This window comes from Emys orbicularis, chromosome 7, assembly GCF_028017835.1.
Source record: "Emys orbicularis isolate rEmyOrb1 chromosome 7, rEmyOrb1.hap1, whole genome shotgun sequence".
Lineage (NCBI taxonomy): Eukaryota > Metazoa > Chordata > Testudines > Emydidae > Emys > Emys orbicularis.
Window position 1 is genome coordinate 130,267,878 of NC_088689.1, and position 21,519 is coordinate 130,289,396.

Here is a 21,519-nt window from a genome sequence, read left to right on the forward strand (position 1 = left end):
AAATTTTTTTTTTAAATTATGAGAAAGTATCCAAAAAAAATGGATTCAACTGAAAAACATTTCAATTTTATCATAAGCATTCCGTTGAGATTATTTAAAAAATACATTGAGAAATTACCTTTTACATTTTTACTGCTAAGAATACACATGAACTCAAAAATTCAATAATTAATTAAAATGTATACAGATATGAAAATTAAGCATAATATTCTGATCTTCATGTGAAAGTGCTCGGCTGAAAACAGAGAACCCTCATTATGAAAATATGAAACAACTGGAGGTTTCACAGAAACTTTGTACTGTACATTTTCATAGGAATAGGAAGAAAGTACCTCCACTCCTATAAAGTTACGATTGTATAAGCTGGTGGGCTAACTCACCAGCTCAGGAATGAACCATGCCATGCCAGAGTCTGTTTCAGGCCCTGGCCTCAGGGTACAATTATTCATACACAAAACATTCATGAAGTAACATAAAACAAAATAGGTTGCAGTACCTTTCTCCTTGTTTCTCTCAGCCCCTGAAAGAGGACACACCTCTTCCTTCAATCCCCTGCTGAGTCATATTATTTTTATTTATTATTTGTATTACCATAGCACCTACCAGGCAGCCCTTAATCCCTTCGGAGCAGTTTCACCCTGTCGCTGTCTGTAACAGGTCACTTGTATATATTTGTCACTCTGCTGGGAAATGGTCATGCAATTTCTTCAGTTTTGCTGCAAATGGCACCATTATATTTCTTTGACAATTCAGCGAATGTATTTTTCCATTAAAACCCAATTTCATAGCTTCTAATGACTGATCCAATATTGCAATCTATTAAAAGACTTTCATGATGGTAACTTCACCCTTTTAATTTGCACCAGTATGATAGACATTTTAGATATGTACAAATACACAGTCTCTGCTCTGAACAGTTTACAATGCAGGAGACGGATGAAGCATGGTAAAGGGATTCATCAAGCCAAGCAAAACGGCAGGGGTGAATTTTGCAGACACTTTGTTAGTTCCAAGGGACCTTTGTGGAGCGAGGGGTTAGTTTTTCCTCCATCCAATCTTGTTCACATTACTTAGAGGGAAGAACTTTTTCTATAAGTCCCGCTTTTTTATAGGTGGACCACACCTTTGTCTCATGGATATGTCCCTCCCATCTGTTATCACATGGACCACTGCCTCTCTCAATTGCAATAGCATAACATCCATGGGAGAGCTAAAGCAGTTGCTTACCAGGAAAAAATATTAAGAAAAATGTATAATTTTAGCTGTTTTAGCATTTTGTCCCTTTTTAAAAAAAAAAAGTGAACCACAGCAACTCTCCCTCCCATTTGAGAACAGACCAAATGGAAGTGGGGAGAGCCAGCAACAAGTGACTTGCCACGAACCACAGTTTGGGAACCTCTGATTTACACACCAGTAATACAGTATCTAGAGCTTATGTCACTGGATTACTCAACCATTTACTAATTTACAGTGCAACTTTACTAATTTACACTAGTGACAGAAAACCATTGCAAATTAGCAAAATCAGAAACATAATAAAAAAGCAAGGATACAGTACCAAGCTAACTTTGTTCATTTTGACAATTAAAACTGAATTATAATTTAGAATGTGTTATAATGCAGTAAAATGTTCTATCATACAGTTGTAAAAATAATGAAGTCTTAGAAATAAAATAGTTCACTACAGACTATTAAATATTTGATAAATGGGGAGAAATACAGAGATGATGTATTAGAGTTCACTGCAAAAGACCATGTTCAAGAACAAAGATGAGAATAAAGGATCTGATATTCTGAGAGAGGAAACTTCTGAAATAGATTCAAGTCTTTATACACAATGTGCCTTGAAACCATATATACTGAATTACTGATAAATTTGTAAGTGGCTGTACTGATACCATGCTCATTTCAGTACAAGACAGAAACAGTTCTAAGAGTAACCAAACTATTTCCCTGATTTTGTGAAAATACAGAAGTTTAAATTTGTCTAATAGAAAGTATAGGTAAATTATAAACTTCATGCGAAAAACTAAGCAGTCATGGGATAAGAGGGAAGGTCCTCTCATGGATCAGTAGCTGGTTAAAAGATAGGAAACAAAGGGTAGGAATAAATGGTCAGTTTTCAGAATCATCATGTTCCCATTACACCTCTGGCGTTTAGGGCAGCGACGAAGCTCCTCCACTCCTATCCGTTTCTGGCAAGTCTTTCAGGTTTTTCAGCTGGGTTTCCACAGCTCTTTGCCATGTTGTTTTCGGGCGGCCTCATTTCCGTTTGCCTTCAAGTGTCCATCTTATTGCTACTCTAGTGATGGAATCAGTTTCCATCCGAAGCACATGGCCAATCCAACGCCTCCTGGCAACAATGGAGCTCATATCCTCTTGGCTGCACTGTGTCAATAGATCTTGGTTTGAGATTGTTCTGGGCCAAAAGATACAGAGGATTTTTCTGAGACAGGTTGTATGGGATGAAGACAGTTTGAATATGTCATACTTTCTCATTCCCGAGCATTCTGCACTATAAAGTAATGTTGAAAGTACACAGCTCTGATAAATCTTGAATTTGGTTTTGGTGGTTTTTGTATTTTGATGATTTCCAGACAGTATTTAAGCTCCTGAAGGTGCCCCTGGCTTTACTGATTTTGTTCTGGATGTCCTGGCTTGTTCCACCATCCTGGCTGATGGTGCTGCTCAAGTATGTGAATGTTTCTACATTGGTAAGAACATGATCCTCTATCCGTACTGGTGATGGTGAGGCAATATTAAAAGTCATGATATCTGTCTTATTGCGATTGATTTTCAGTCCAATTTGCTGGCTGAATGTGTTGAGTCAAGTTGTTTTTTCTTGTAATAGGAGAGCGACATCATCTGCAAAGTCCAGGTCTACTAGGGATGAGAAGGGTGTCCAATTAATGCCTCTTGGCATGTCTCCTGTTGTACGCTGCATTACCCAGTCGATGGCAATGTTAGAGAGGATTGCAGACGTGATACACCCCGATGTACTCCTGTTTTGACTTCAAAACTGAGCTCACTGTAATCAACACTACATGTAAAGTTGAAATAAAAGCTTTTGATGATGTTCATTATACGGAGAGGGATTCCATATGCCCATAGAATGTGCCATAGGCTGGTCCTGTGAATGCTATCAAAAGCCTTCTCAAAGTCTATGAAATTTATGTAGAACTGCTGTTGCCATTCTAAGGACTGTTCTATTATGTTTCGTAGAGTGAAGATCTGGTCTGTGCATCCACGCCCTTTCCGAAAACCGGTTTGCTCTTTTCTGAGAACGCTATCAACTGCCTCTGATATACGCTGGACTATGATCTTACACAATACTTTGCTTGGCACATATAAAAGTGTGATACCACGCCAGTTATTCCAATCACAGAGTTTTCCTTTCTTTGGTATCTTCACTATAACCCCATTGGTCCACTCATCTGGCACTTTTTCCCTTTCCCAGACTGATGTAAACAGAGGGGCCAGGACAGATGCTGCTAACTCAGGATTTACCTTGAACAATTCTGCATTTAAGTTGTCCTTGCCAAGAGCTTTCCCATTTTTTAAGGATTTGATGGCTTGAATGATCTCTTCCTTAGTTGGGGTGTCTGACCTTGATATCAAGAGCTTCTTCTGCCTCTGAATGTTTGGAATCATTAAGAAAGGGCTAGATAATAAGACAGAAAATATCATATTGCCTCTATATAAATCCATGGTATGCCCACATCTTGAATACTGCATGCAGATGTGGTCGCCCCATCTCAAACAAGATATATTGGACTTGGAAAAAGTTCAGAAAAGGCAACAAAAATGATTAGGGGTATAGAATGGCTTCTGTATGAGGAGAGATTAATAAGACTGGGACTTTTCAGCTTAGAAAAGAGACGGCTAAGGGGAGATATGATTGAGGTCTATAAAATCATGACTGGTGTAGAGAAAGTAGATAAGGAAGTGTTGTTTACTACTTCTCATAACACAAGAACTAGGGGTCACTAAATGAAATTAATAGACAGCAGGTTTAAAACAAACAAAAGGAAGTATTTATTCACACAACGCACAGTCAACCTGTGGAACTCTTTGCCAGAGGATGTTGTGAAGGCTAAGACTACAACAGGGTTCAAAAAAGAACTACATGAATTCATGGATGATAGGTCCATCAATGGCTACTAGCCAGGATGGGCAGGGATGGTGTCCCTAGCCTCTATTTGGTAGAAGCTGGGAATGGGCAACAGGGGATGGATCACTTGATGATTACCTGATCTGTTCATTCCCTCTGGGGCACCTGGCATTGGCCACAGTCGGAAGACAGGATACTGGACTAGATGGACCTTTGGTCTGACCCAGTATGGCCGTTCTTATGTTCATTTGGCAATTATTTTCTACCATTCTCATTGAATGGTAAGAGTGAACAGCTTCTAAAAAATTTGATTTAGTCCAAACTTCCATATCATTAGATGAATTTAAAGGCAAACATTCTTCATGACAAAAACTGAATATATTTAGCATTTAGACGGGAACAGTTATGGGAAATAAACTGTATACAAATTATAAATTTAAAGATCTATGTTGTCCATTGTCATGGAAAATTAAAGTAATTTAGAAACTAATTCCAGCCTTTTTTTTTTTTTTTTTTTAAAGCTTAAGGCTCTGTATTATTCCTTATATAGTCACATTGCATATGTTTCTCAAATGCTGCAACTAGTTTCCATTCTCAGAATTAATAGTAGTGGAAGAGTTGACCCTACTCAGCCTTTTGTACATTTTGTCTGTGCCCATTTTGCTTCTTTCTTACAGCTAAAAAGGCCTGAAAGATATTAAACATGCTTTGTTTTCTGTTGTTGTATTTACACGAGAAATATCAGGTTTTGACTTCTCCGTGTTTGCTGGAGGACTAGTAGAATTATTACTCTTATTATTTCGAAGGCTCCTATCACCATGATATTCAAGTGCCAACATCATAAGAGACAAACTTGAGCAATTTAGAGATAAAGGTGTTTTAAACAGACTCTTTAGAGCTTGTTATCAATACTTATTTAACCCAAACATTTGGTGAACATGTGGGGAAAAAAGCTCTCTGTGAAAGCTGAAAGAGCCCTCACCCATTCAAACTGAGGGTTCACAAAGCTGCACTCTAGTTCTCAGTTCCCAGGAATCCCCCATTAAAGGCACAGGAGACAAGACTTGGTATTACTAATATTTCTAAGAGAAAAAGCAGACAGTTTCTTTGTTGCTGTTGCTGAAGTCCTTTTTATAAACTGAGAACAGGCAGAAAGGGCAGAATGACTGATTTCTCCTTTACAAGTCACCTTCAAAGCAGACTCAGTCACCTTTGTTTCAGAGTAAAGAAAAATGCTGATCAAGACACTCTCATACTCTCAAGTGGAAAAAAAAAGAAAAATGTTCTGTATTAGGGTTTATTGCTTTTAAATATACTCTCAGTAAAACACTTCCGAGAAACTTTGCTTTGGTGTTCTACTTGGCTCAGCAACCATTTATTGCTTTATACTGAGTACTACAAATCAATGGGGATTTATCCCTGAATAACTGATTTTGTGCAGAAAGATCAAAGCAGCCGCTGAAATCTTCACCTTTGGAGGTGCACTATAAAAGTTATCAGAAATGTATGTGATACTATTTTAATGGCAGCGGGTGCAACCTACTGTAAGGTACAAATTCCAGATTAGCTCATTGTTACTAAAAACATCATAATTGCCATTTACAAATCTTACCCACAAGAAAAATATATATTTTGCCTAGTAAATGCAACATCAAGCCACTGTTACAGAGCAACTTGCAGCACATAGTACACATTACAAGTCTGCTTTAATGCTAAGATAAATGTTAACTCCTCATAGATTTTACATACAAAAGCTTATACAGGTCCTGAGAAAAAAGAATTAGTGTACAGAAGTAAACACATATCCCAGGAATTGCACCCTCACATTACTATCCACAATTAAACCACAAAGTACTATATCCATAGTAATCAAAAGCTTCCAACAGTGAGAAATAAGGCTGACTTCAGTGAGACTCCACAAGGGACTACTCATGTGGAGCAAAATGCAAGATTGGAGCCCTATGTAATTAGGGAATGTTGACCCTCATTTGAACAACAGTCTAATTATCCTATATCAGAGATAACCCATATTTAAATCCAATTAAAAAAATGGTATATACATGAAATTGGAGAAGTATTTAATCAAAATATTACTCAAGCATTCTGAAACTGATCTAATCAAAATCCACATAATCAGAGATAAGATGGACTTACAAAGATTTAGCCCCTTAAAACAGGGATTTAGGAATCTGTCATTTTTTTTGCAAAAATAAATGACAAACTAAAACCATGAGTGTGATTTTTGGTTGTTTTTTATTTTAAGAGGCATCCCTACAGCCTCCACTACTGTACGATCCAAGAGACTTACAAACATTGATGAATTGACACAAATAGGCTGATCAAAGCATCGGACTGGAGAGAGGTTACCAGTGGAGTTCATCAAGGATCAGTCCTGGGAGCAATCTTATTGAATATTTTTATTAATCACCCTAGCACAAAGAGGAGGAGTGTGCTAATTAAATTTGCTGCTGATACAAAGTTGGGAGGCACCGTCCATACAGAGAAGGACCAGAATATTATACAGGAACATCTGGGTGACCTTGAAGATGGGAGTAACAGAAAAACTGGAGAGCTTCAACAGTACAAAGTATAAGGTCATGAACTTAGGGTCTAAAAAGAATTTCTGCTATAAGCTGGGGGCTCATCAGCTGGAAGCAACAGAAGAGGAGAGAGACTTGAGTGTGCTGGTCAATCACAGGATTATTCTGAGCCACCAATGTGATGAGGCTGTGAAAAAAGCAAATGTAGGATGCATTACACAAGACATTTCCAGCAGAGATAGCGAAGTAATAATGGCATTGTACAAGGTACTGTTAAGATCTCCTTTGGAATGCTGTATACAATTCTGGTCACCCATGTTCCAATTAGAATTAATCTTTCTTGAACAGGTGCACAAAAGAGCAATTAGGATGGTCAGGATAACTGAGTGCCTATGTTAGGAGAGGAGACTGGAAGAGCTTGGCTTGTTTGACCTAGCAAAAAGCAGGCTGAACAGGTATATAATTGTTCTCTATAAATACACCAAGCACCAGAAAGGGTAAAGAGCTATTTAAGCTAAAGAACAATGCTGGCACAAGAACAAATGGGTATAACTGTCCATGAACAAATTCAGGTTGGAAATTAAATGAAGGTTTCTAATCATCAGAGAGTGAGGGTCTGAAACAGCCTCCCAATAGGAGTTGTGGGGGCAAAAAAATTAATTAGTTTTAAGAGCTGGTAAATTTATGAGTGCAATAGTAAGACAAAGTTGCTTCTGATTGTGGGGGACAGGATCCACAGTTCTGAGGCTCACTTCTGGTTTGTGTTTTACATTCCTTAAAACTCATGTTTCAGGACTTTAGCCAGCCACCTGCAGGAGTTGGAAAAGGAATTTTATTTTCCTCCTGCACCCCCAATGTTTTTTTTGGGGGGGGGTCAGAGAGGGGTAGGGGTTGGTCTCTTTCCATTGAAGCATCAGAGAGAGTCGTGGCTAGAAGTGGAACACTGGATGGGGTGGGGTGGTGCTCTGAAGTGGCACCGACCATTCTCTCTCAGGTGCTTGGATGACTGGTTCTTGCTCACATTTCCAGAGTCTAACGCATCACCATATGTGGAGTTGAGAAAGAATTTCCCCCCAGATCAGATTGGCAGTGACTTGGGGGGGAGGGTGTCATTTTCCTCTGCACCAGGTGGATGCAAGTCACTTGCCAGGATTCTCTGGGTATCTCAATCATTTTCATGCCATTTCAGGGGCCAGGGCATTGGTGCACTTCAGTCCCTCCTATTTTATCCCTGTGGCACATAACAGCCTAGTCTTTAGTGGGCTGTGATGTTTTGGTCTGATTTTGATTGTTGGGTTCAGGGTGCCAGTGGCCTGTGACATAAAGGAGATCACTGGATCATCTGGTGGTTCCTTCTGGCCTTAAACTCTGTCAAGTCTTAGGATTCTCCAGAATGGTAAATTCCAAAGCTGAAAAAAACCCTGCATCAAAGCTTAAAAGTGCTATTCAGCTCAAATAATTTGCAGCAGAGCCTTGACATGAAATTTAGGGATGGAACACCCTCTTCTCTTTCAAACTATTCAACAAATGAGTATTAGCCAGAAAAACACCCTGGACATAGTGCCATCCTTTGAGGGAGCGCCAGTCTGTCTGACACATAGGTCTAAGAATGAAAAATAAGATAAGACAAAATTTTCCCTCTCAGTCCCCTCCATCTGCTAGTCTTCACAGTGGGATGCAGAAGTTAGTAAATCTTCCCTAGAGAGGGAAGAATAATTCAGTTTACCCATGTAGAATTGCACCCTGACCGTAACATCTGTAACAACCTTCCACCAAACACTGCATCAGCTGAGGGAAGGATGTCAGCTTGATAAAATGACTGAGTTTATACATGATATTTTCTTTCTTTTAGGCCTCTCTCTTGCAAGACTTCACAAGGACTCAGTATGCACAGATCTTTAAGCAGAATTGACACTTTGGTATTAGTGTCTCCTTACTGCCCTTTTGTGATGCCCATTGGATGGATCTTGTATAATATTCCTCAGAAATACTCATTACCTACCTCCCAAAACTATGTCTTTGCCTCCTTCGTAAGTCATCTGTTACAGTGCTAAGAGCATTCTAAGACAACACATGGTGCTTCGCACCTTGCCATTTTTGTAGAATTGGTGGTACTTGTGAAAATTTCAGAAAATAAACTAGAAGAGATAAGCCAAAATAGCATAACTCTACAAACCTCATGTCTATTTGATTGACATTCATATTTATTAATTTAGTCACTGGAAGCAATCAAAGCTCTTGCAATATAATTACTGGGGTGCATTTGTGTAGCTATAAAGTTAAGTTACAGTTCCCACCATAAAAAATTTTCAAGGGATTATCATTCAGATGTAAATACTAGCTCTTTATATAAACAAGTTTGTTGTAAAGAGCACTGCAGTAATCCTTCATATAAACCCATTTAGCTTTCAGATTGATCCCAGAAGATTTTTATCTACTGTATTAATCCCACTGCAGCACTAAACGTATATGTTAAAATTCTTTATAAAACTTGATAAATATTAGTAAGCACATGCAGGACACTGCACTTTTAATGGATGAAACTGAGTTAGGAATTTTTTATTCTAAAATGTTCAGCATTAATAAATAATATATTTTTAGCATGTTTGTTCCTGAAGAATTCCAAAGCATTTCACAAACTATATACAAAATTACTTCACCTCATCTGTAGCCACTTTCTTAGCAGCACAAAGCAACAATTTACAAGAGCTTAATAAATAATACTGTATCCCACTGAAAATACAGGGGGGGGTTGAAAAGAGAGAACGTGGTTACCAAACTGGGGAAGACTAGGTTAACACCCCAACTGGTGTCCCTAGCCTCTGTTTCCCAGAAGCTGGGAATGGGCAACAAGGGATGGATCACTTCATTATTACCTGTTCTGTTCATTTCCTCCGGGGTACCTGGCATTGGCCACTGTCGGAAGACAGGACCTTTGGACTGACCCAGCGGCATGGCCGTTCTTCTAGTATATGCTAGATTTTTGTCTTTTCTCTCTCCCATTCCCCATGTCTCTAGTCTGTAATCCTCCCCTCTCCCCGGAGATTTTTTTCATTTTTTTTAATGATGCGTACAGACCTTAACTACTTGTTCTTGTTGTTTTACAAGAAGGGTAAAAGGTCTGGGAAAGGTTTTTTACATTAGAAATTGAGGGGTTTTGTACCCTAGAAGACTGTGGTGGTTGTACTACAGCAGGGGTCGGCAACGTTTGGCACACGGCTCACCAGGGTAAGCACCCTGGCGGGGCGGGCCAGTTTATTTACCTGGTGATGTGGCAGGTTCGGCCAATCGCGGCCCCCATTGGCCGCGGTTCGCCGTCCCGGGCCAATGGGGGCGGCGGGAAGCCGCGGCCAGCACATCCCTCGCCCATGCTGCTTCTCGCCGCCCCCATTGGCCCAGGACGGCGAACCGCGGCAAGTAGGGGCCGCGATCGCAGAACCTGCCGTGTCAGCAGGTAAATAAACTGGTCCGGCCCGCCAGGGTGCTTACCCTGGCGAGCCGCGTGCCAAACGTTGCCGACCCCTGTACTACAGGTTGAACCTCTCTAGTCGGGCACGATTTTATTTTATGTTTTTTATGCTTTATCTACTTATTTCCTTGTGCCAACACAGTAAAACTGTGTAGCAATACTAACACTTTGTTATGAAGAGATACGGTAAGCCTTGGCTAGGCGGTATTGCAAGAGTTGTTCCATTTATTCACCTCAGCAAGATAAAAATAAAGATACCCGCTCGCTACAATATTGACCTTCCGTGGTTCGGCAAATTCTCTGGTTCGGCACTGGTCAGGTCCCGAGGGTGCCGGACTAGAGAGGTTCAACCTGTACTAGTGAAATGGTACTAAAAGATTCATGAGTGAAAAATGAGCAAATGTAAGAGGAGAAGTTTTTAGTCAAACTATTTGAAATTCTGTTTTTTGTTTTGTTAACACCTATTAAATTCAATTACTAAAACTCTGAAGAAAAGACATCCTTCTTAAAGATTCAACATTCCTGCCCCTCTGATTAGGGTCTGAGAGCTAATATACACCCTCTGTGCCATCCAGAAGGTTCTCCCACATAGGGAAGACCGGAGCTCACATTCTTGAGGTTAAAAAATAAATGCCACCTTTTTTGTTTTTGACAAATACGCTTTAGGGCGTCTTTATAAATCACAAAGCAGCAAAAGAGGAAACGATTCCAGTTTTTAAAAATCTTTTGCAAGAGCTTTTGGCCTGCACTGGTTAGTCAGCTCAATATCAAAACATTTTTATAGGTGGAACATTAGAATTCCTACCTGTGCTGAAAAACCTTTGGGCTTCTCCTACAATAATAGTATGATTAAAAACAATTTCTCTCTCTTTATATTAGTGTTCTAGCTTACTCTATAAAATTGCCAATTGATGTCTTGCTAAAGAGCTGATTAGTAGTTTATCTTTTCCCAGTATGGTTGATATTGAAGACTCTTGAGCTAACCTTAGAAATTATTTCTTAGAGATTTAGAGACTTTGTAGTTTAGTAAAACAAATGTTGTGCTGCCTCTTACAAGCCACTGTTGTCAGCTGTTCTTATTAATAGGATTAGAGGTTAAGGCAGATTTATGGACATGCAAAACAAACAATGTGGCATCTTAGCCTTTCATGCTCAGCAACTCTAACTGTTTATTAAAGCAAGCCAATGCTGAATGAAATCAAGTGGTTTTGGACACCAGGTTAACTCTGCAAAAAGAAGAGGAGTACTTGTGGCACCTTAGAGACTAATAAATTTATTCGAGCATAAGCTTTCGTGGGCTACAGCCCACTTCTTCAGATGCATAGAATGGAACATATAGTAAGGAGATATATATATACATACAGAACATGAAAAGGTGGAAGTAGCCATATCAACTCTAAGAGGCTAATTAATTAAGATGAGCTATTATCAGAAGGAGAAAAAAAACTTTTGTAGTGATAATCAAGATGGCCCATTTCAGACAGTTGACAAGAGGTGTGAGGATACTTAACATGGAGAAATAGATTCTATCTGTGTAATGACTCAGCCATTCCCAGTCTCTATTCAAGCCTAAATTAATGGTATCTAGTTTGCATATTAATTCAAGTTCAGCAGTTTCTCATTGGAGTCTGTTTTTGAAGCTTTTCTGTTGCAAAATTGCCACCTTTAAGTCTGTTACTGAGTGACCAGAGAGGTTGAAGTTGTCTCCTACTGGTTTTTGAATGTTATGATTCCTGATGTCAGATTTGTGTCCATTTATTCTTTTGCGTAGAGACTGTCTGGTTTGGCCAATGTACATGGCAGAGGGACATAACTGGCACATGATGGCATATATCACATTGGTAGATGTGCAGGTGAACGAGCCCCTGATGGCGTGGCTGATGTGATTAGGTCCTATGATGGTGTCACTTGAATAGATATGTGGACAGAGTTGGCATCGGGCTTTGTTGCAAGGTTAACTCTGTGAAGGCATTAGTGTCTACCACATATCACCTGTGTTGGGCTCATCTGATATCGCTAATCTTTACTCATTCTTGTTTTAATCTTGCCAATTCTCAGCTCCACAGGCTTTTAAAGAATCTTTTTGTTAAGTACCGGTAGGTTCACAGTAATGTAAAAAAATACTGTACATAAACTTTAGTCCAGCCTCATAAAACTGCCATGAATAACTAGCCCATATTCAAGATCTAAAAGATTACTCACCACAGGCAACCAAGTTTTACAAAGTTGCTTTAGGCTAATTCTGCAACTGTTCCAGTTGATACCACTTTTGACAAGACTGATCATTTAAAAAACGCACTGCTTGCATTCATGTCACTGACAGCATTAGTTTATTTGCTCAACTGGTCCTGGACACATTTTCCTAATACATAAGGTTCCAAAAAGAGCTGAGTAACTCGAAAGCTTGTCTTTCACCAACAGAAGCTGGGCCAATAAAATATATTACCTCACCCACCTTGTCTCTCTAGTATCCTGGGACCAACTGCAAGCAGAAATGAAAGAATGATGGTTGGGGAGCTGATGAAAGATTTCATTATTGCTTGGGACCAGCAGGCAGATTGTTCTTTATGTAAAGAAAGCTAAATATCCATTTTTTAAAAAAGGTTCCGTTTTAAATGTCCCCTAACAAATATGCTAACCAAGGAGAAAAGAGGAAAGTAAAATATTAGCTTGCAAAACCTACATGGCAACAGTTGAGCAAAGAAAACTAAAACATCCCTGTTATACTCTAAAAATGCATTGGGTTGCGCTGTGGAAGATGACACTTTTCTTGGGCATAAATAATCTTTCATTTGGTAGAACTAGAGTATCTACATAGGCAATCTACTACTGACTTAGAGCCAATGCACTACCGGGCAATAATTATAACACTAGGGCTGAAAAGGGTAAAATATGAAGATAGATAACGGGGGGTGGGATTATTCTCACTGGAAAAAAAAGAGAATATAGTTGAAGCTTCCAAAGCTACCAAACATGCTAGTGTAGAAGAGATATCAATATATTAAACTAAAAAAGTTCAGAAGCTTAAAAAATTAGGTTTCAATTAAAAAATGAGGAAACAAAGTAAATAGAGAATACAAGTGAAGTAATTTTGCACAAAGGATGTTAAACATAAAATAAGTTCCCAGGATGAGATGAGTCATCAAAAGAGACTATTAAGTTAATATAAATAAAAGCAAGGATTGTATTTGACTGAGATATGGTGAACAAAAATGAATATGGGCTTAAAATAAAGCCAAACCAGTAGGCGCTTGTGATGGGGTCTGCCAGGCCTTCTCTGGCCGCTACTGGAGGTGTTGGAGCCCTGCCATCCCCTTGCTCAAGGAAAACCCACTCAAGCCCAGGCTACCAAGACTTGGTCCTCCACAGGACTGGAAGGGCCAGGAGGAGACACTAACAAATCAGGAGCCAGCAGGCTAATTAAGAAGGCTTGGCTGCTTCTTCTCAGGGACAGTGCTGGCACAGAGGAAGAGCTAGTCAGTGCTAACTCAGAATCCCAGAACTAGGTCAGGGTCTTGCCTTCAAGTGCTGCAATTAAGCACTTGCCTTTGAAGTTGTGTTTATTTAAAGGCACAAACAGCCAAATTCTGGGTTTGTTATTTTTACTTAACTGTTAAGTCTGATGCTGAGCTTTTGGCATGGGCTATCCTGCTCCAGGCACGCACCCGTAGCTTTTGGACAGAGGTAGGGAGCAGCTGCAGTACCATGGTTGGCCCTGCAAAATGGGGCACTACAGAGCTGCCCCTGTGACAGCGCTGTTTATAAAATGTCTTACTGTAGGAGAGGTTAGCATCTACTATGCACTGTATATTGCTTAGATTTGTATCAGAAGTCTCAATTGTCCTATTAAGGTATCAACATTTTGTATCTGAAGTTTGACTTGGTTTACAAGAGAGATTTTGTTCCCCCAGCAGAAGGCTAAAGTAAATGTGAGGTCTCCCAATAGTGTAAAATTAGAACTGTATTGAAAATCTGATCAAATTTAAACTTTGTATTAATTCATCAAGCCATTTATCCAGTTCTAGAAAAAAACAACCAACTCTAACTCACAACAATAAAGATGGTTCTTTGCTCTTTTGTGACTAGAGCAATTGCAGAATAAGGCAGGGTTAATGGTTTTTAGTTTGGTCTTTTTTGGTGTTTTTTTGTTGCTGCTGTTTAAAGATTTTAATATTAGGTAAATTCCAGCACATTACTGACTTATATTCAATTTGAGTCCATTATAACCTCTGGATCCTTTTCAACAGTATTACTGCCTAGACAGTTATTCCCCATTTTGTAACTGTGTATTTGATTGCAAAGTACTACACTTCAGAAGGAACACTTATCTTTATTGAATTTCATGTTGTTGATTTCAAACTAATTCTCTAATTTGTCATGGTCATGTTGAATTCCAATCCCATCCTCCAAAGTGCTTGCAACCCCTCCCAGTTTGGTGTTACCCACAGATCTTATAAGCATACTCTCCACTCCATTATCCAAGTAATTAACAAAGAATGAATAATACCAGACCCAGAAATGACCCCCTGTGGGACCACACTAGATACTCCCTCTCAGTGTGACAGCAAACCATTGATAACAACACTTGGAGTATGATCTTTCAACCCATTGTGCACCAACCTTAGAGTAATTTCATCTCGGCCACATTTCCCTACTTTGCATATTAAAACGTCACAGGGGATTTTGTCAAAAGCCACACTAAAAATCAAGATATATCAAGTCTACAGCTTCCCTCCTCTCCACTAGGCCAGTAATCTTGTCAAAAAAAGAAATTACGTTGGTTTGACATGATTTGTTCTTGACAAATCCATGCTGGCTTTTATCCTCTAAGTGCTTACAAAGTGATTGTTTAATAATTTGTTCCAGTATCTTTCTAAGTATCAAAGTTCGGCTGATTGGTCTGTAATTCCCTGGGTCATCTTTGTTCCCCTTTTTAAAGACAAGCACTATGTTTGCCTTTCTCCAGTCCTGTGGGACTTAACCTGCCCTCCATGAATTCTCAAAGATAATTGCTAGCAGTTCTGATGTCGCTTCAGCTAGTTCCTTAAGTACCCTTAGATTAATTTCATCTAACCCTGCCGACTTAAATACATATTTAGATATCTCAATATTCTAACCTGTTTCTCTCTCTTTTGGCTTGTATTCCTTCCCCCTTTTCGTTAGCATTTTAATCAAACATTCCTTTTGCGTTGCTAAAGATTCTTGATACACCTTCATTAACATGTAAATGAAGATTCCCTAACTGTTGCATTGTTCGTATGAAGCATAATTCAATAGTGTAACAAAGGAAATACGGTACTAAGAATCAAATACAGATATGGAAAGAATAAAAGCTGGATAACACATCACACCTGACAAACAGACACACAGCCAAAGCTTTCATGTTATGTCCAAGAACCCGATTAGAACAGAAAGGAAATACATGGCTTATTACTATTTTCTTCATAGCCTAAACACAGGGCATGCCAGCCCATAACAATCACTAATCAAAAGTAAAGAGAATGAAAACCTCTATCCATTTCATATTAGCATACATAATTATCCAAATGTTCAAGCAGCAGAGTCCCCTTTCATCAGATTCAGTTTTTTTGTATTTGCTCTGATTGTATTCAAGAGTTTACCTATCAAAATTTCCTCTTGTACTAGATGCATAATTTAACTAAATTCGACAGTACTGTATCTATCTATACTTATTTTAAATATTTTACATCCCCTACGCTTGTCTCATCAATGCAAGGAAAATTTGAATATAACTCCATTAACACTAACAGGGGTTACCTTTATTTAATCCTTCAGACTTCAATCTGTAGGAATTGGTTCTTGGATGCAAAGATGTTGTCTCATGTATAACCATTACTCTTTTACATATACATTATTCTTCTTGTTCAAGACCTGTTCTTCCTTAAACACTTTCAAAATATATCCTGTTATGCTAAAATATGTCTATGACAAAGTTTGCTGTGTGGTCTCAGACACTCTCGGCATTTATACATAAATATATATTGTATACAACTCTATAGTTTATAGAGTTTTATATAAGACAGGGTGATCTGTTTGTTTTTTTAAAACCACACTTTCCCTTCTAAAACCAAGGGCCTAATTTAATTTGGTCAAAGTTTGCTAGGGCTTCCCTCCAAGATCTAGCAAAGTAACCTCAAAACTTTAAAGACACTGAAATCTTATTTCTTTTTGGACTCTGAAAGCCACAGCTGGGTATAAAATAATATTGTGATTACAAAAAGTTAAGGCACATAGATGTTAGCTGCAACAACGTCAAAGTAAAAGAAGTAGTTCTAGCACTAATGATTATTATTTATTGTGGTAGTGCCCATACATAATGTGCTTTACAAATAGGATGTTCATCTCTTGGACTGTTTTAGCATTACAACGTGCAATAGCACAAATAAGTTGCAAAATATGTGTAAAGAGCTTGCTGTAAAAAGAGTTATTTTACTTTTAATAGCCAAAAAAAAAAAGCAAATTGGGGCTAACAGTACTATGCTTTGTGGCCTTCCTTATTTCCAAAGATTTATGAAATATGGAGGTACTTGTTCATTTGGTGAATATGCTGCTAAATGTTAAAGCACTTTAATGTTAGAGGCTGTTATGTCACCAAAGAGAGCTCTGAAACAAACCCAAACTGAATTGCATTTGACAGCTTAAAGAGAACACATCAACAAGCACCAATACCCATTTGTTCTCCTCCTCCAAAATATTAAAATAATTAAATTGATGAAGACATTGCACAAACTGAGTTGCTCAAGTGAGTTGATTCAGTGTACCAAACTCCATAATCATAGAATATCAGGGTTGGAAGGGACCTCAGGAGGTCATCTAGTCCAACACCCTGCTCAAAGCAGGACCAATCCCCAGACAGATCTTTACCCCAGTTCCCTAAATGGCCCCCTCAAGGATTGAACTCACAACCCTGGGTTTAGCAGGCCAATGCTCAAACCACTGAGCTCTCTCTCCCCCCCAAAAACACAGAAAACAGATCTAGCCTACCTAGTACAGTACAGGAAAATATAAGGCAACTCAGATTTTAAATGTGAACAGTATTAACAGATCTAACTATGTCAATGTTTGTAAAGTAATTATTACTGACTATTAAAAGGACTACAAAGGCTTCAAAATTTATCCTTCACAGGTGGATTGGATGCTTCCTCTATTACCTGATATCACTTTATAGAAAATACAACTTTAAAAAGACTTGAAACTTTTGATTGCTTTTTCCCCCCCAAAAGGTGCTATGGGGCTTTAAAGATGGCATTTTGCAAACTTCTGATATTAAGGCAGGAAGCACTCTGTACAAGACCTAAAGCAGGTAAATTTTTATCTGCTCTTCCAATACATAACTACTGTGTTTTCCACTGCAACAGTAGAGCAGAGCAGAGGATTCTTTCAGGGGGTAAACACTTAAAAAGTGTTCACTTTTGCCCTATACATGCTCAGGACAGGAACCAAAAAAAGCATACGAGCCTTCCCACCTCCACTAGGTGCACAGAGAAGGAAAATTCCCCAGGGAAGAAAAAAGCATCAGATGCCCTAAACTAATTATGATTATTTAGGAAACTGAATTGCCCACACACTGCTGGGATGCTGATGTGGATGTATCCTATTATGTACACTGAGCTCAGCACCCACCACTACTACCCAAAAAAACCCCACATAAATGGAGAAAAGGATATTAGATGTTTAGAATTTTCAGCTTTTAATAATCCAGGTAATAAAGTTAGCAACAGATTTCAATTCTTCATAATAGTGTGTAATTTTAAATAAACAGAGAAAAACATCAAGCATCAAGTTCATACTCAAAGTCAAGGGAAAACAGTTATGGTTGCAACTCTATCCTTAAATAACCATATTGTGGTAAGTATTGTAAAGGCTGCACAAAAGCACATGATCTTACATACTGCATACTCAGCAGTATGGACATTTCAATCTTTGATGGTTCAAGTCAGACCCTACAGTACCGTTTTGACAGTTACTGGGTAGCTGCTTACAATTGACTACGTCCTCCAGGATAAAAAAAAAAAATGAGGAGTCCTTGTGGCACCTTAGAGACTAACAAATTTATTTGGGATGTCTCTCTCGCAGTGGAATAAAGGCCTAACTTTGTACAGCAAATTGCCTTTTCAACTGCATATCTACTTGTTATGGGGCAGAACACTTCAGAACCCAAATATGTAGCTTCTCAATAGTATGGATAACAAAAGGCAAAGAAACACAGATAGAAAAGCCCAGCAAAGGAAGCTAAGAAACAATTACTAGCAGACTCCACACCAATGCAAGCTCATGTCCGAAGGGACATAATGTGTGGGTTACAGCAGCCCTAGATTCCCTTCCCCCATTCAAACCACCCTGTCTTGTATTAATCTGCAGCTAAAATGACCCAGGACATTAGGGAGGGACAAGGACTGTTGAGGTTTTTGTTGTGGAATTCATTGAACAGATCTCTCAGTAACGAAGGATTGCAGGAGGATGAGTGGAGAACACACAGCCTGGGAAGAATGCTGACAGGAGAATAACCTTCTGACAGCCCCTAGCCCAGGGGTTCTCAAACTGGGGGTCGGGACCCCTCAGGGGGTTGTGAGGTTATTACATGAGAGATCGCAAGCTGTCAGCCTCCATCCCAAACCCGACTTTGCCTCCAGAATTCACAATGGTGTTAAATATGTAAAGAAGTGTTTTTAATTTAAAAGGCTGTCGCACACAGAGGCTTGCTATGTAAAAGGGGTCACCAGTACAAGAGTTTGAGAACCACTGCCCTAGCTCGTTCCCCTCCCGCTAGGAAAAGGGGGACCCCGACAGTCCCCTGCATTCGTTCCTCTCAACTGTGCCTCATTTCCCGAGGGACGCACTCACGGTCAGAGGATTACCAGCATTACCGCTGTCAGTCGCTCTTTCGCTTTGCCCATCACTTTTACCGCAAAAAGTCGGAAATAAGGCACCGCGCACCCGAGGAGACAGTTTACACGGAGGGACCCAAGCCCAGACCACTTGCCTTTCCCCTTCCTGCACGAACACTGTGCCCCCACCTCCCGTTAGGGCTCTTGGTGGCACCTGAGCCTGGCAGGTGGAGCCGCACCCCCGTAGGGGGCGTCCCTTTACTGCTGCCCACATCCCCCCGCAGGACGGCTCCCCGGTGCCTGCCCCCGGGAGCCGGACTCCGCCCCGCCTGCCCCCCCACGCGGCGCGAGGGGCTCCCCGCGCCCCCCAGCCCGCGCCGCCCTCCCGGCCCTTACGCTCGAAGTCGGAGTCGGAGTCCTCGTCGTCCCGCCCGGGCTCCTCCTCGCCGTTGGACTCGGTCTGCATGGGCTCCCCGTCGAAGTTGACCCCCTTGCGGGCCCCGGCGGCGGCCTCCTGGTCGCGGGCATCCCGCAGGCGGGTGAAGTAGTCGGCAGCGAAGCCCAGCAGGTCGGGCGGCCGGTGCCGCAGCACCTCCACCGTGTAGCCCTGCAGCAGCTCGGTCAGGCCCGGCGGGATCTCGATACTCATCGTGCCGGAGACTGGGGCCGCCTCCCCCGGCTGGCTCCGGCGGGCTCGGGGCCTCCCTCCTCAGGGCGCTCGCTGACTCCCGCCGCCGCTGTCACACAAGCCGCTCCGAACGGGAGCTACGCAACTGCGCATGCTCTGCGGGAGGCGCGGGGCGGAGCCCGATGGAGGAGCAGAGCTGCGCATGCGCTGGGGGTAAGACAGGTCGACCTGTCCAGAGGCGATACGGGTGAGGATGCGCATGCGTCACAGGAGGGATACGCGCACGAGGCGCGTCCTCGGATCATAGAGCGCTAAACCCGCCCTGTGGGAGGAAGGGGGAATACTGCGCATGCGCATAGTGTGGGTTCAAAGGGGGGAAAGCACCACGCGTGCGCAGTAGAAGAACGCGGGAATCTGCTGTGATGTGAGCGACATTGAGAGGTCCTCTACTTGCAGCCACTTCGAGAGCGGCCTGCCTCTCGAGCCTCCCACTCCTGCCCCCGGCTATGCCCCCTCTGCTGGGGTACCGTGCTCTCCAGAGCGGCCCCACACCCCTCCGTGGGTCCCCCGGCCCCGACCCAGTCTCCGCCTCCTTCCTCAACGTGTGCGGGGGGAGGAGAAACCCCTTCTCAGCCCTCGTCTCCATTGCCTGGGGCCCGAGCGCCCCTTCTGCCTTGGGGGGGGCCGAGTCCCTCCTTTGCACACACACCCAACTGCCTCGGGGGGCGGGGCCGAGTCCCTCCTTTGCACACACCCCCTACTGCCTTTGGGGGCGGGGCCGAGTCCCTCCTTTGCACACACCCCCTACTGCCTTTGGGGCGGGGCCGAGTCCCTCCTTTGCACACACCCCCTACTGCCTTTGGGGCGGGGCCGAGTCCCTCCTTTGCACACACCCCCTACTGCCTTTGGGGCGGGGCCGAGTCCCTCCTTTGCACACACCCCCAACTGCCTCGGGGGGCGGGGCCGAGTCCCTCCTTTGCACACCCCCCCAACTGCCTCGGGGGGCGGGGCCGAGTCCCTCCTTTGCACACACCCCTAACTGCCTCGGGGGGCGGGGCCGAGTCCCTCCTTTGCACACACCCCCAACTGCCTCGGGGGGCGGGGCCGAGTCCCTCCTTTGCACACACCCCCTACTGCCTTTGGGGGCGGGGCCGAGTCCCTCCTTTGCACACACCCCCAACTGCCTCGGGGGATGGGGCCGAGTCCCTCCTTTGCACCCCCCAAACTGCCTTGGGGGGCGGGGCCGAGTCCCTCCTTTGCACCCCCCCCAACTGCCTCGGGGGCGGGGCCGAGTCCCTCTGTTGCACACATACCCCAACTGCCTTGGGGGTGGGGCTGAGTCCCTCCTTTGCACAGACACCCAACTGCTCTGGAGGAGGATCTGGGCTTGTCCTCTGGCCACTACTCATGGAGTTGAATTCCTGTGTTGCCCACACCCATTTTTCCCCACTGCCAAGAAGCCCCTATTCCGGCTCCTCCTAGATCTTTTATTATATTTTTGGCTGTACTTCTCTCCCCATCGTCTCATTCATGCACACCCAATCTGTGGCCCCACAAAGTTGCAGGACCTCCTTGTCAGCCTCCTCCTGGCGATGGCCAAAGTGGCTATCTATAACACCAGGGAGAGGATGTTGGGTGAGGGGGTTCTTTGCAACTGTGAGGCCTATTTCCAGTCCTCCCATTCACGTATCCGGGCAGAGTTCCTCTGGGTGGCATCCGCTGGCTCCCTTGACACCTTTGAGCAGCAGTGGGCGCTGTCCAGGGTTCTTTGCTCGGTCTCCCCTTTAGGTTCTCTCTTTTTGACCCTTTGACCTTCAGACCCGCCCTTGTTTTCTTTTTTGTTGTTCCCCATAATCAATTGAGTTCCTGGGATTAGTGGATCCTCCCCAAAGGCTGTGGGAGAGGTCCTTAGGGTCCTTCCC

General features: G+C 42.1%; 1 protein-coding gene across 1 annotated transcript in view; it reads right to left on the minus strand.

Moving 5' to 3' along the window:
- Positions 1–19,698, minus strand: part of PRKAR2A (protein kinase cAMP-dependent type II regulatory subunit alpha) — a 133,880-nt gene extending 114,182 nt beyond the window's left edge. Inside the window, exon 1 of the mRNA XM_065408276.1 lies at positions 19,366–19,698. Coding sequence (XP_065264348.1) covers positions 19,366–19,618 — 253 coding nt within the window. The 5' untranslated portion in view covers positions 19,619–19,698. The remainder of the gene's footprint in view (positions 1–19,365) is intronic.
- Between the last annotated feature and the right edge of the window lie 1,821 nt (positions 19,699–21,519).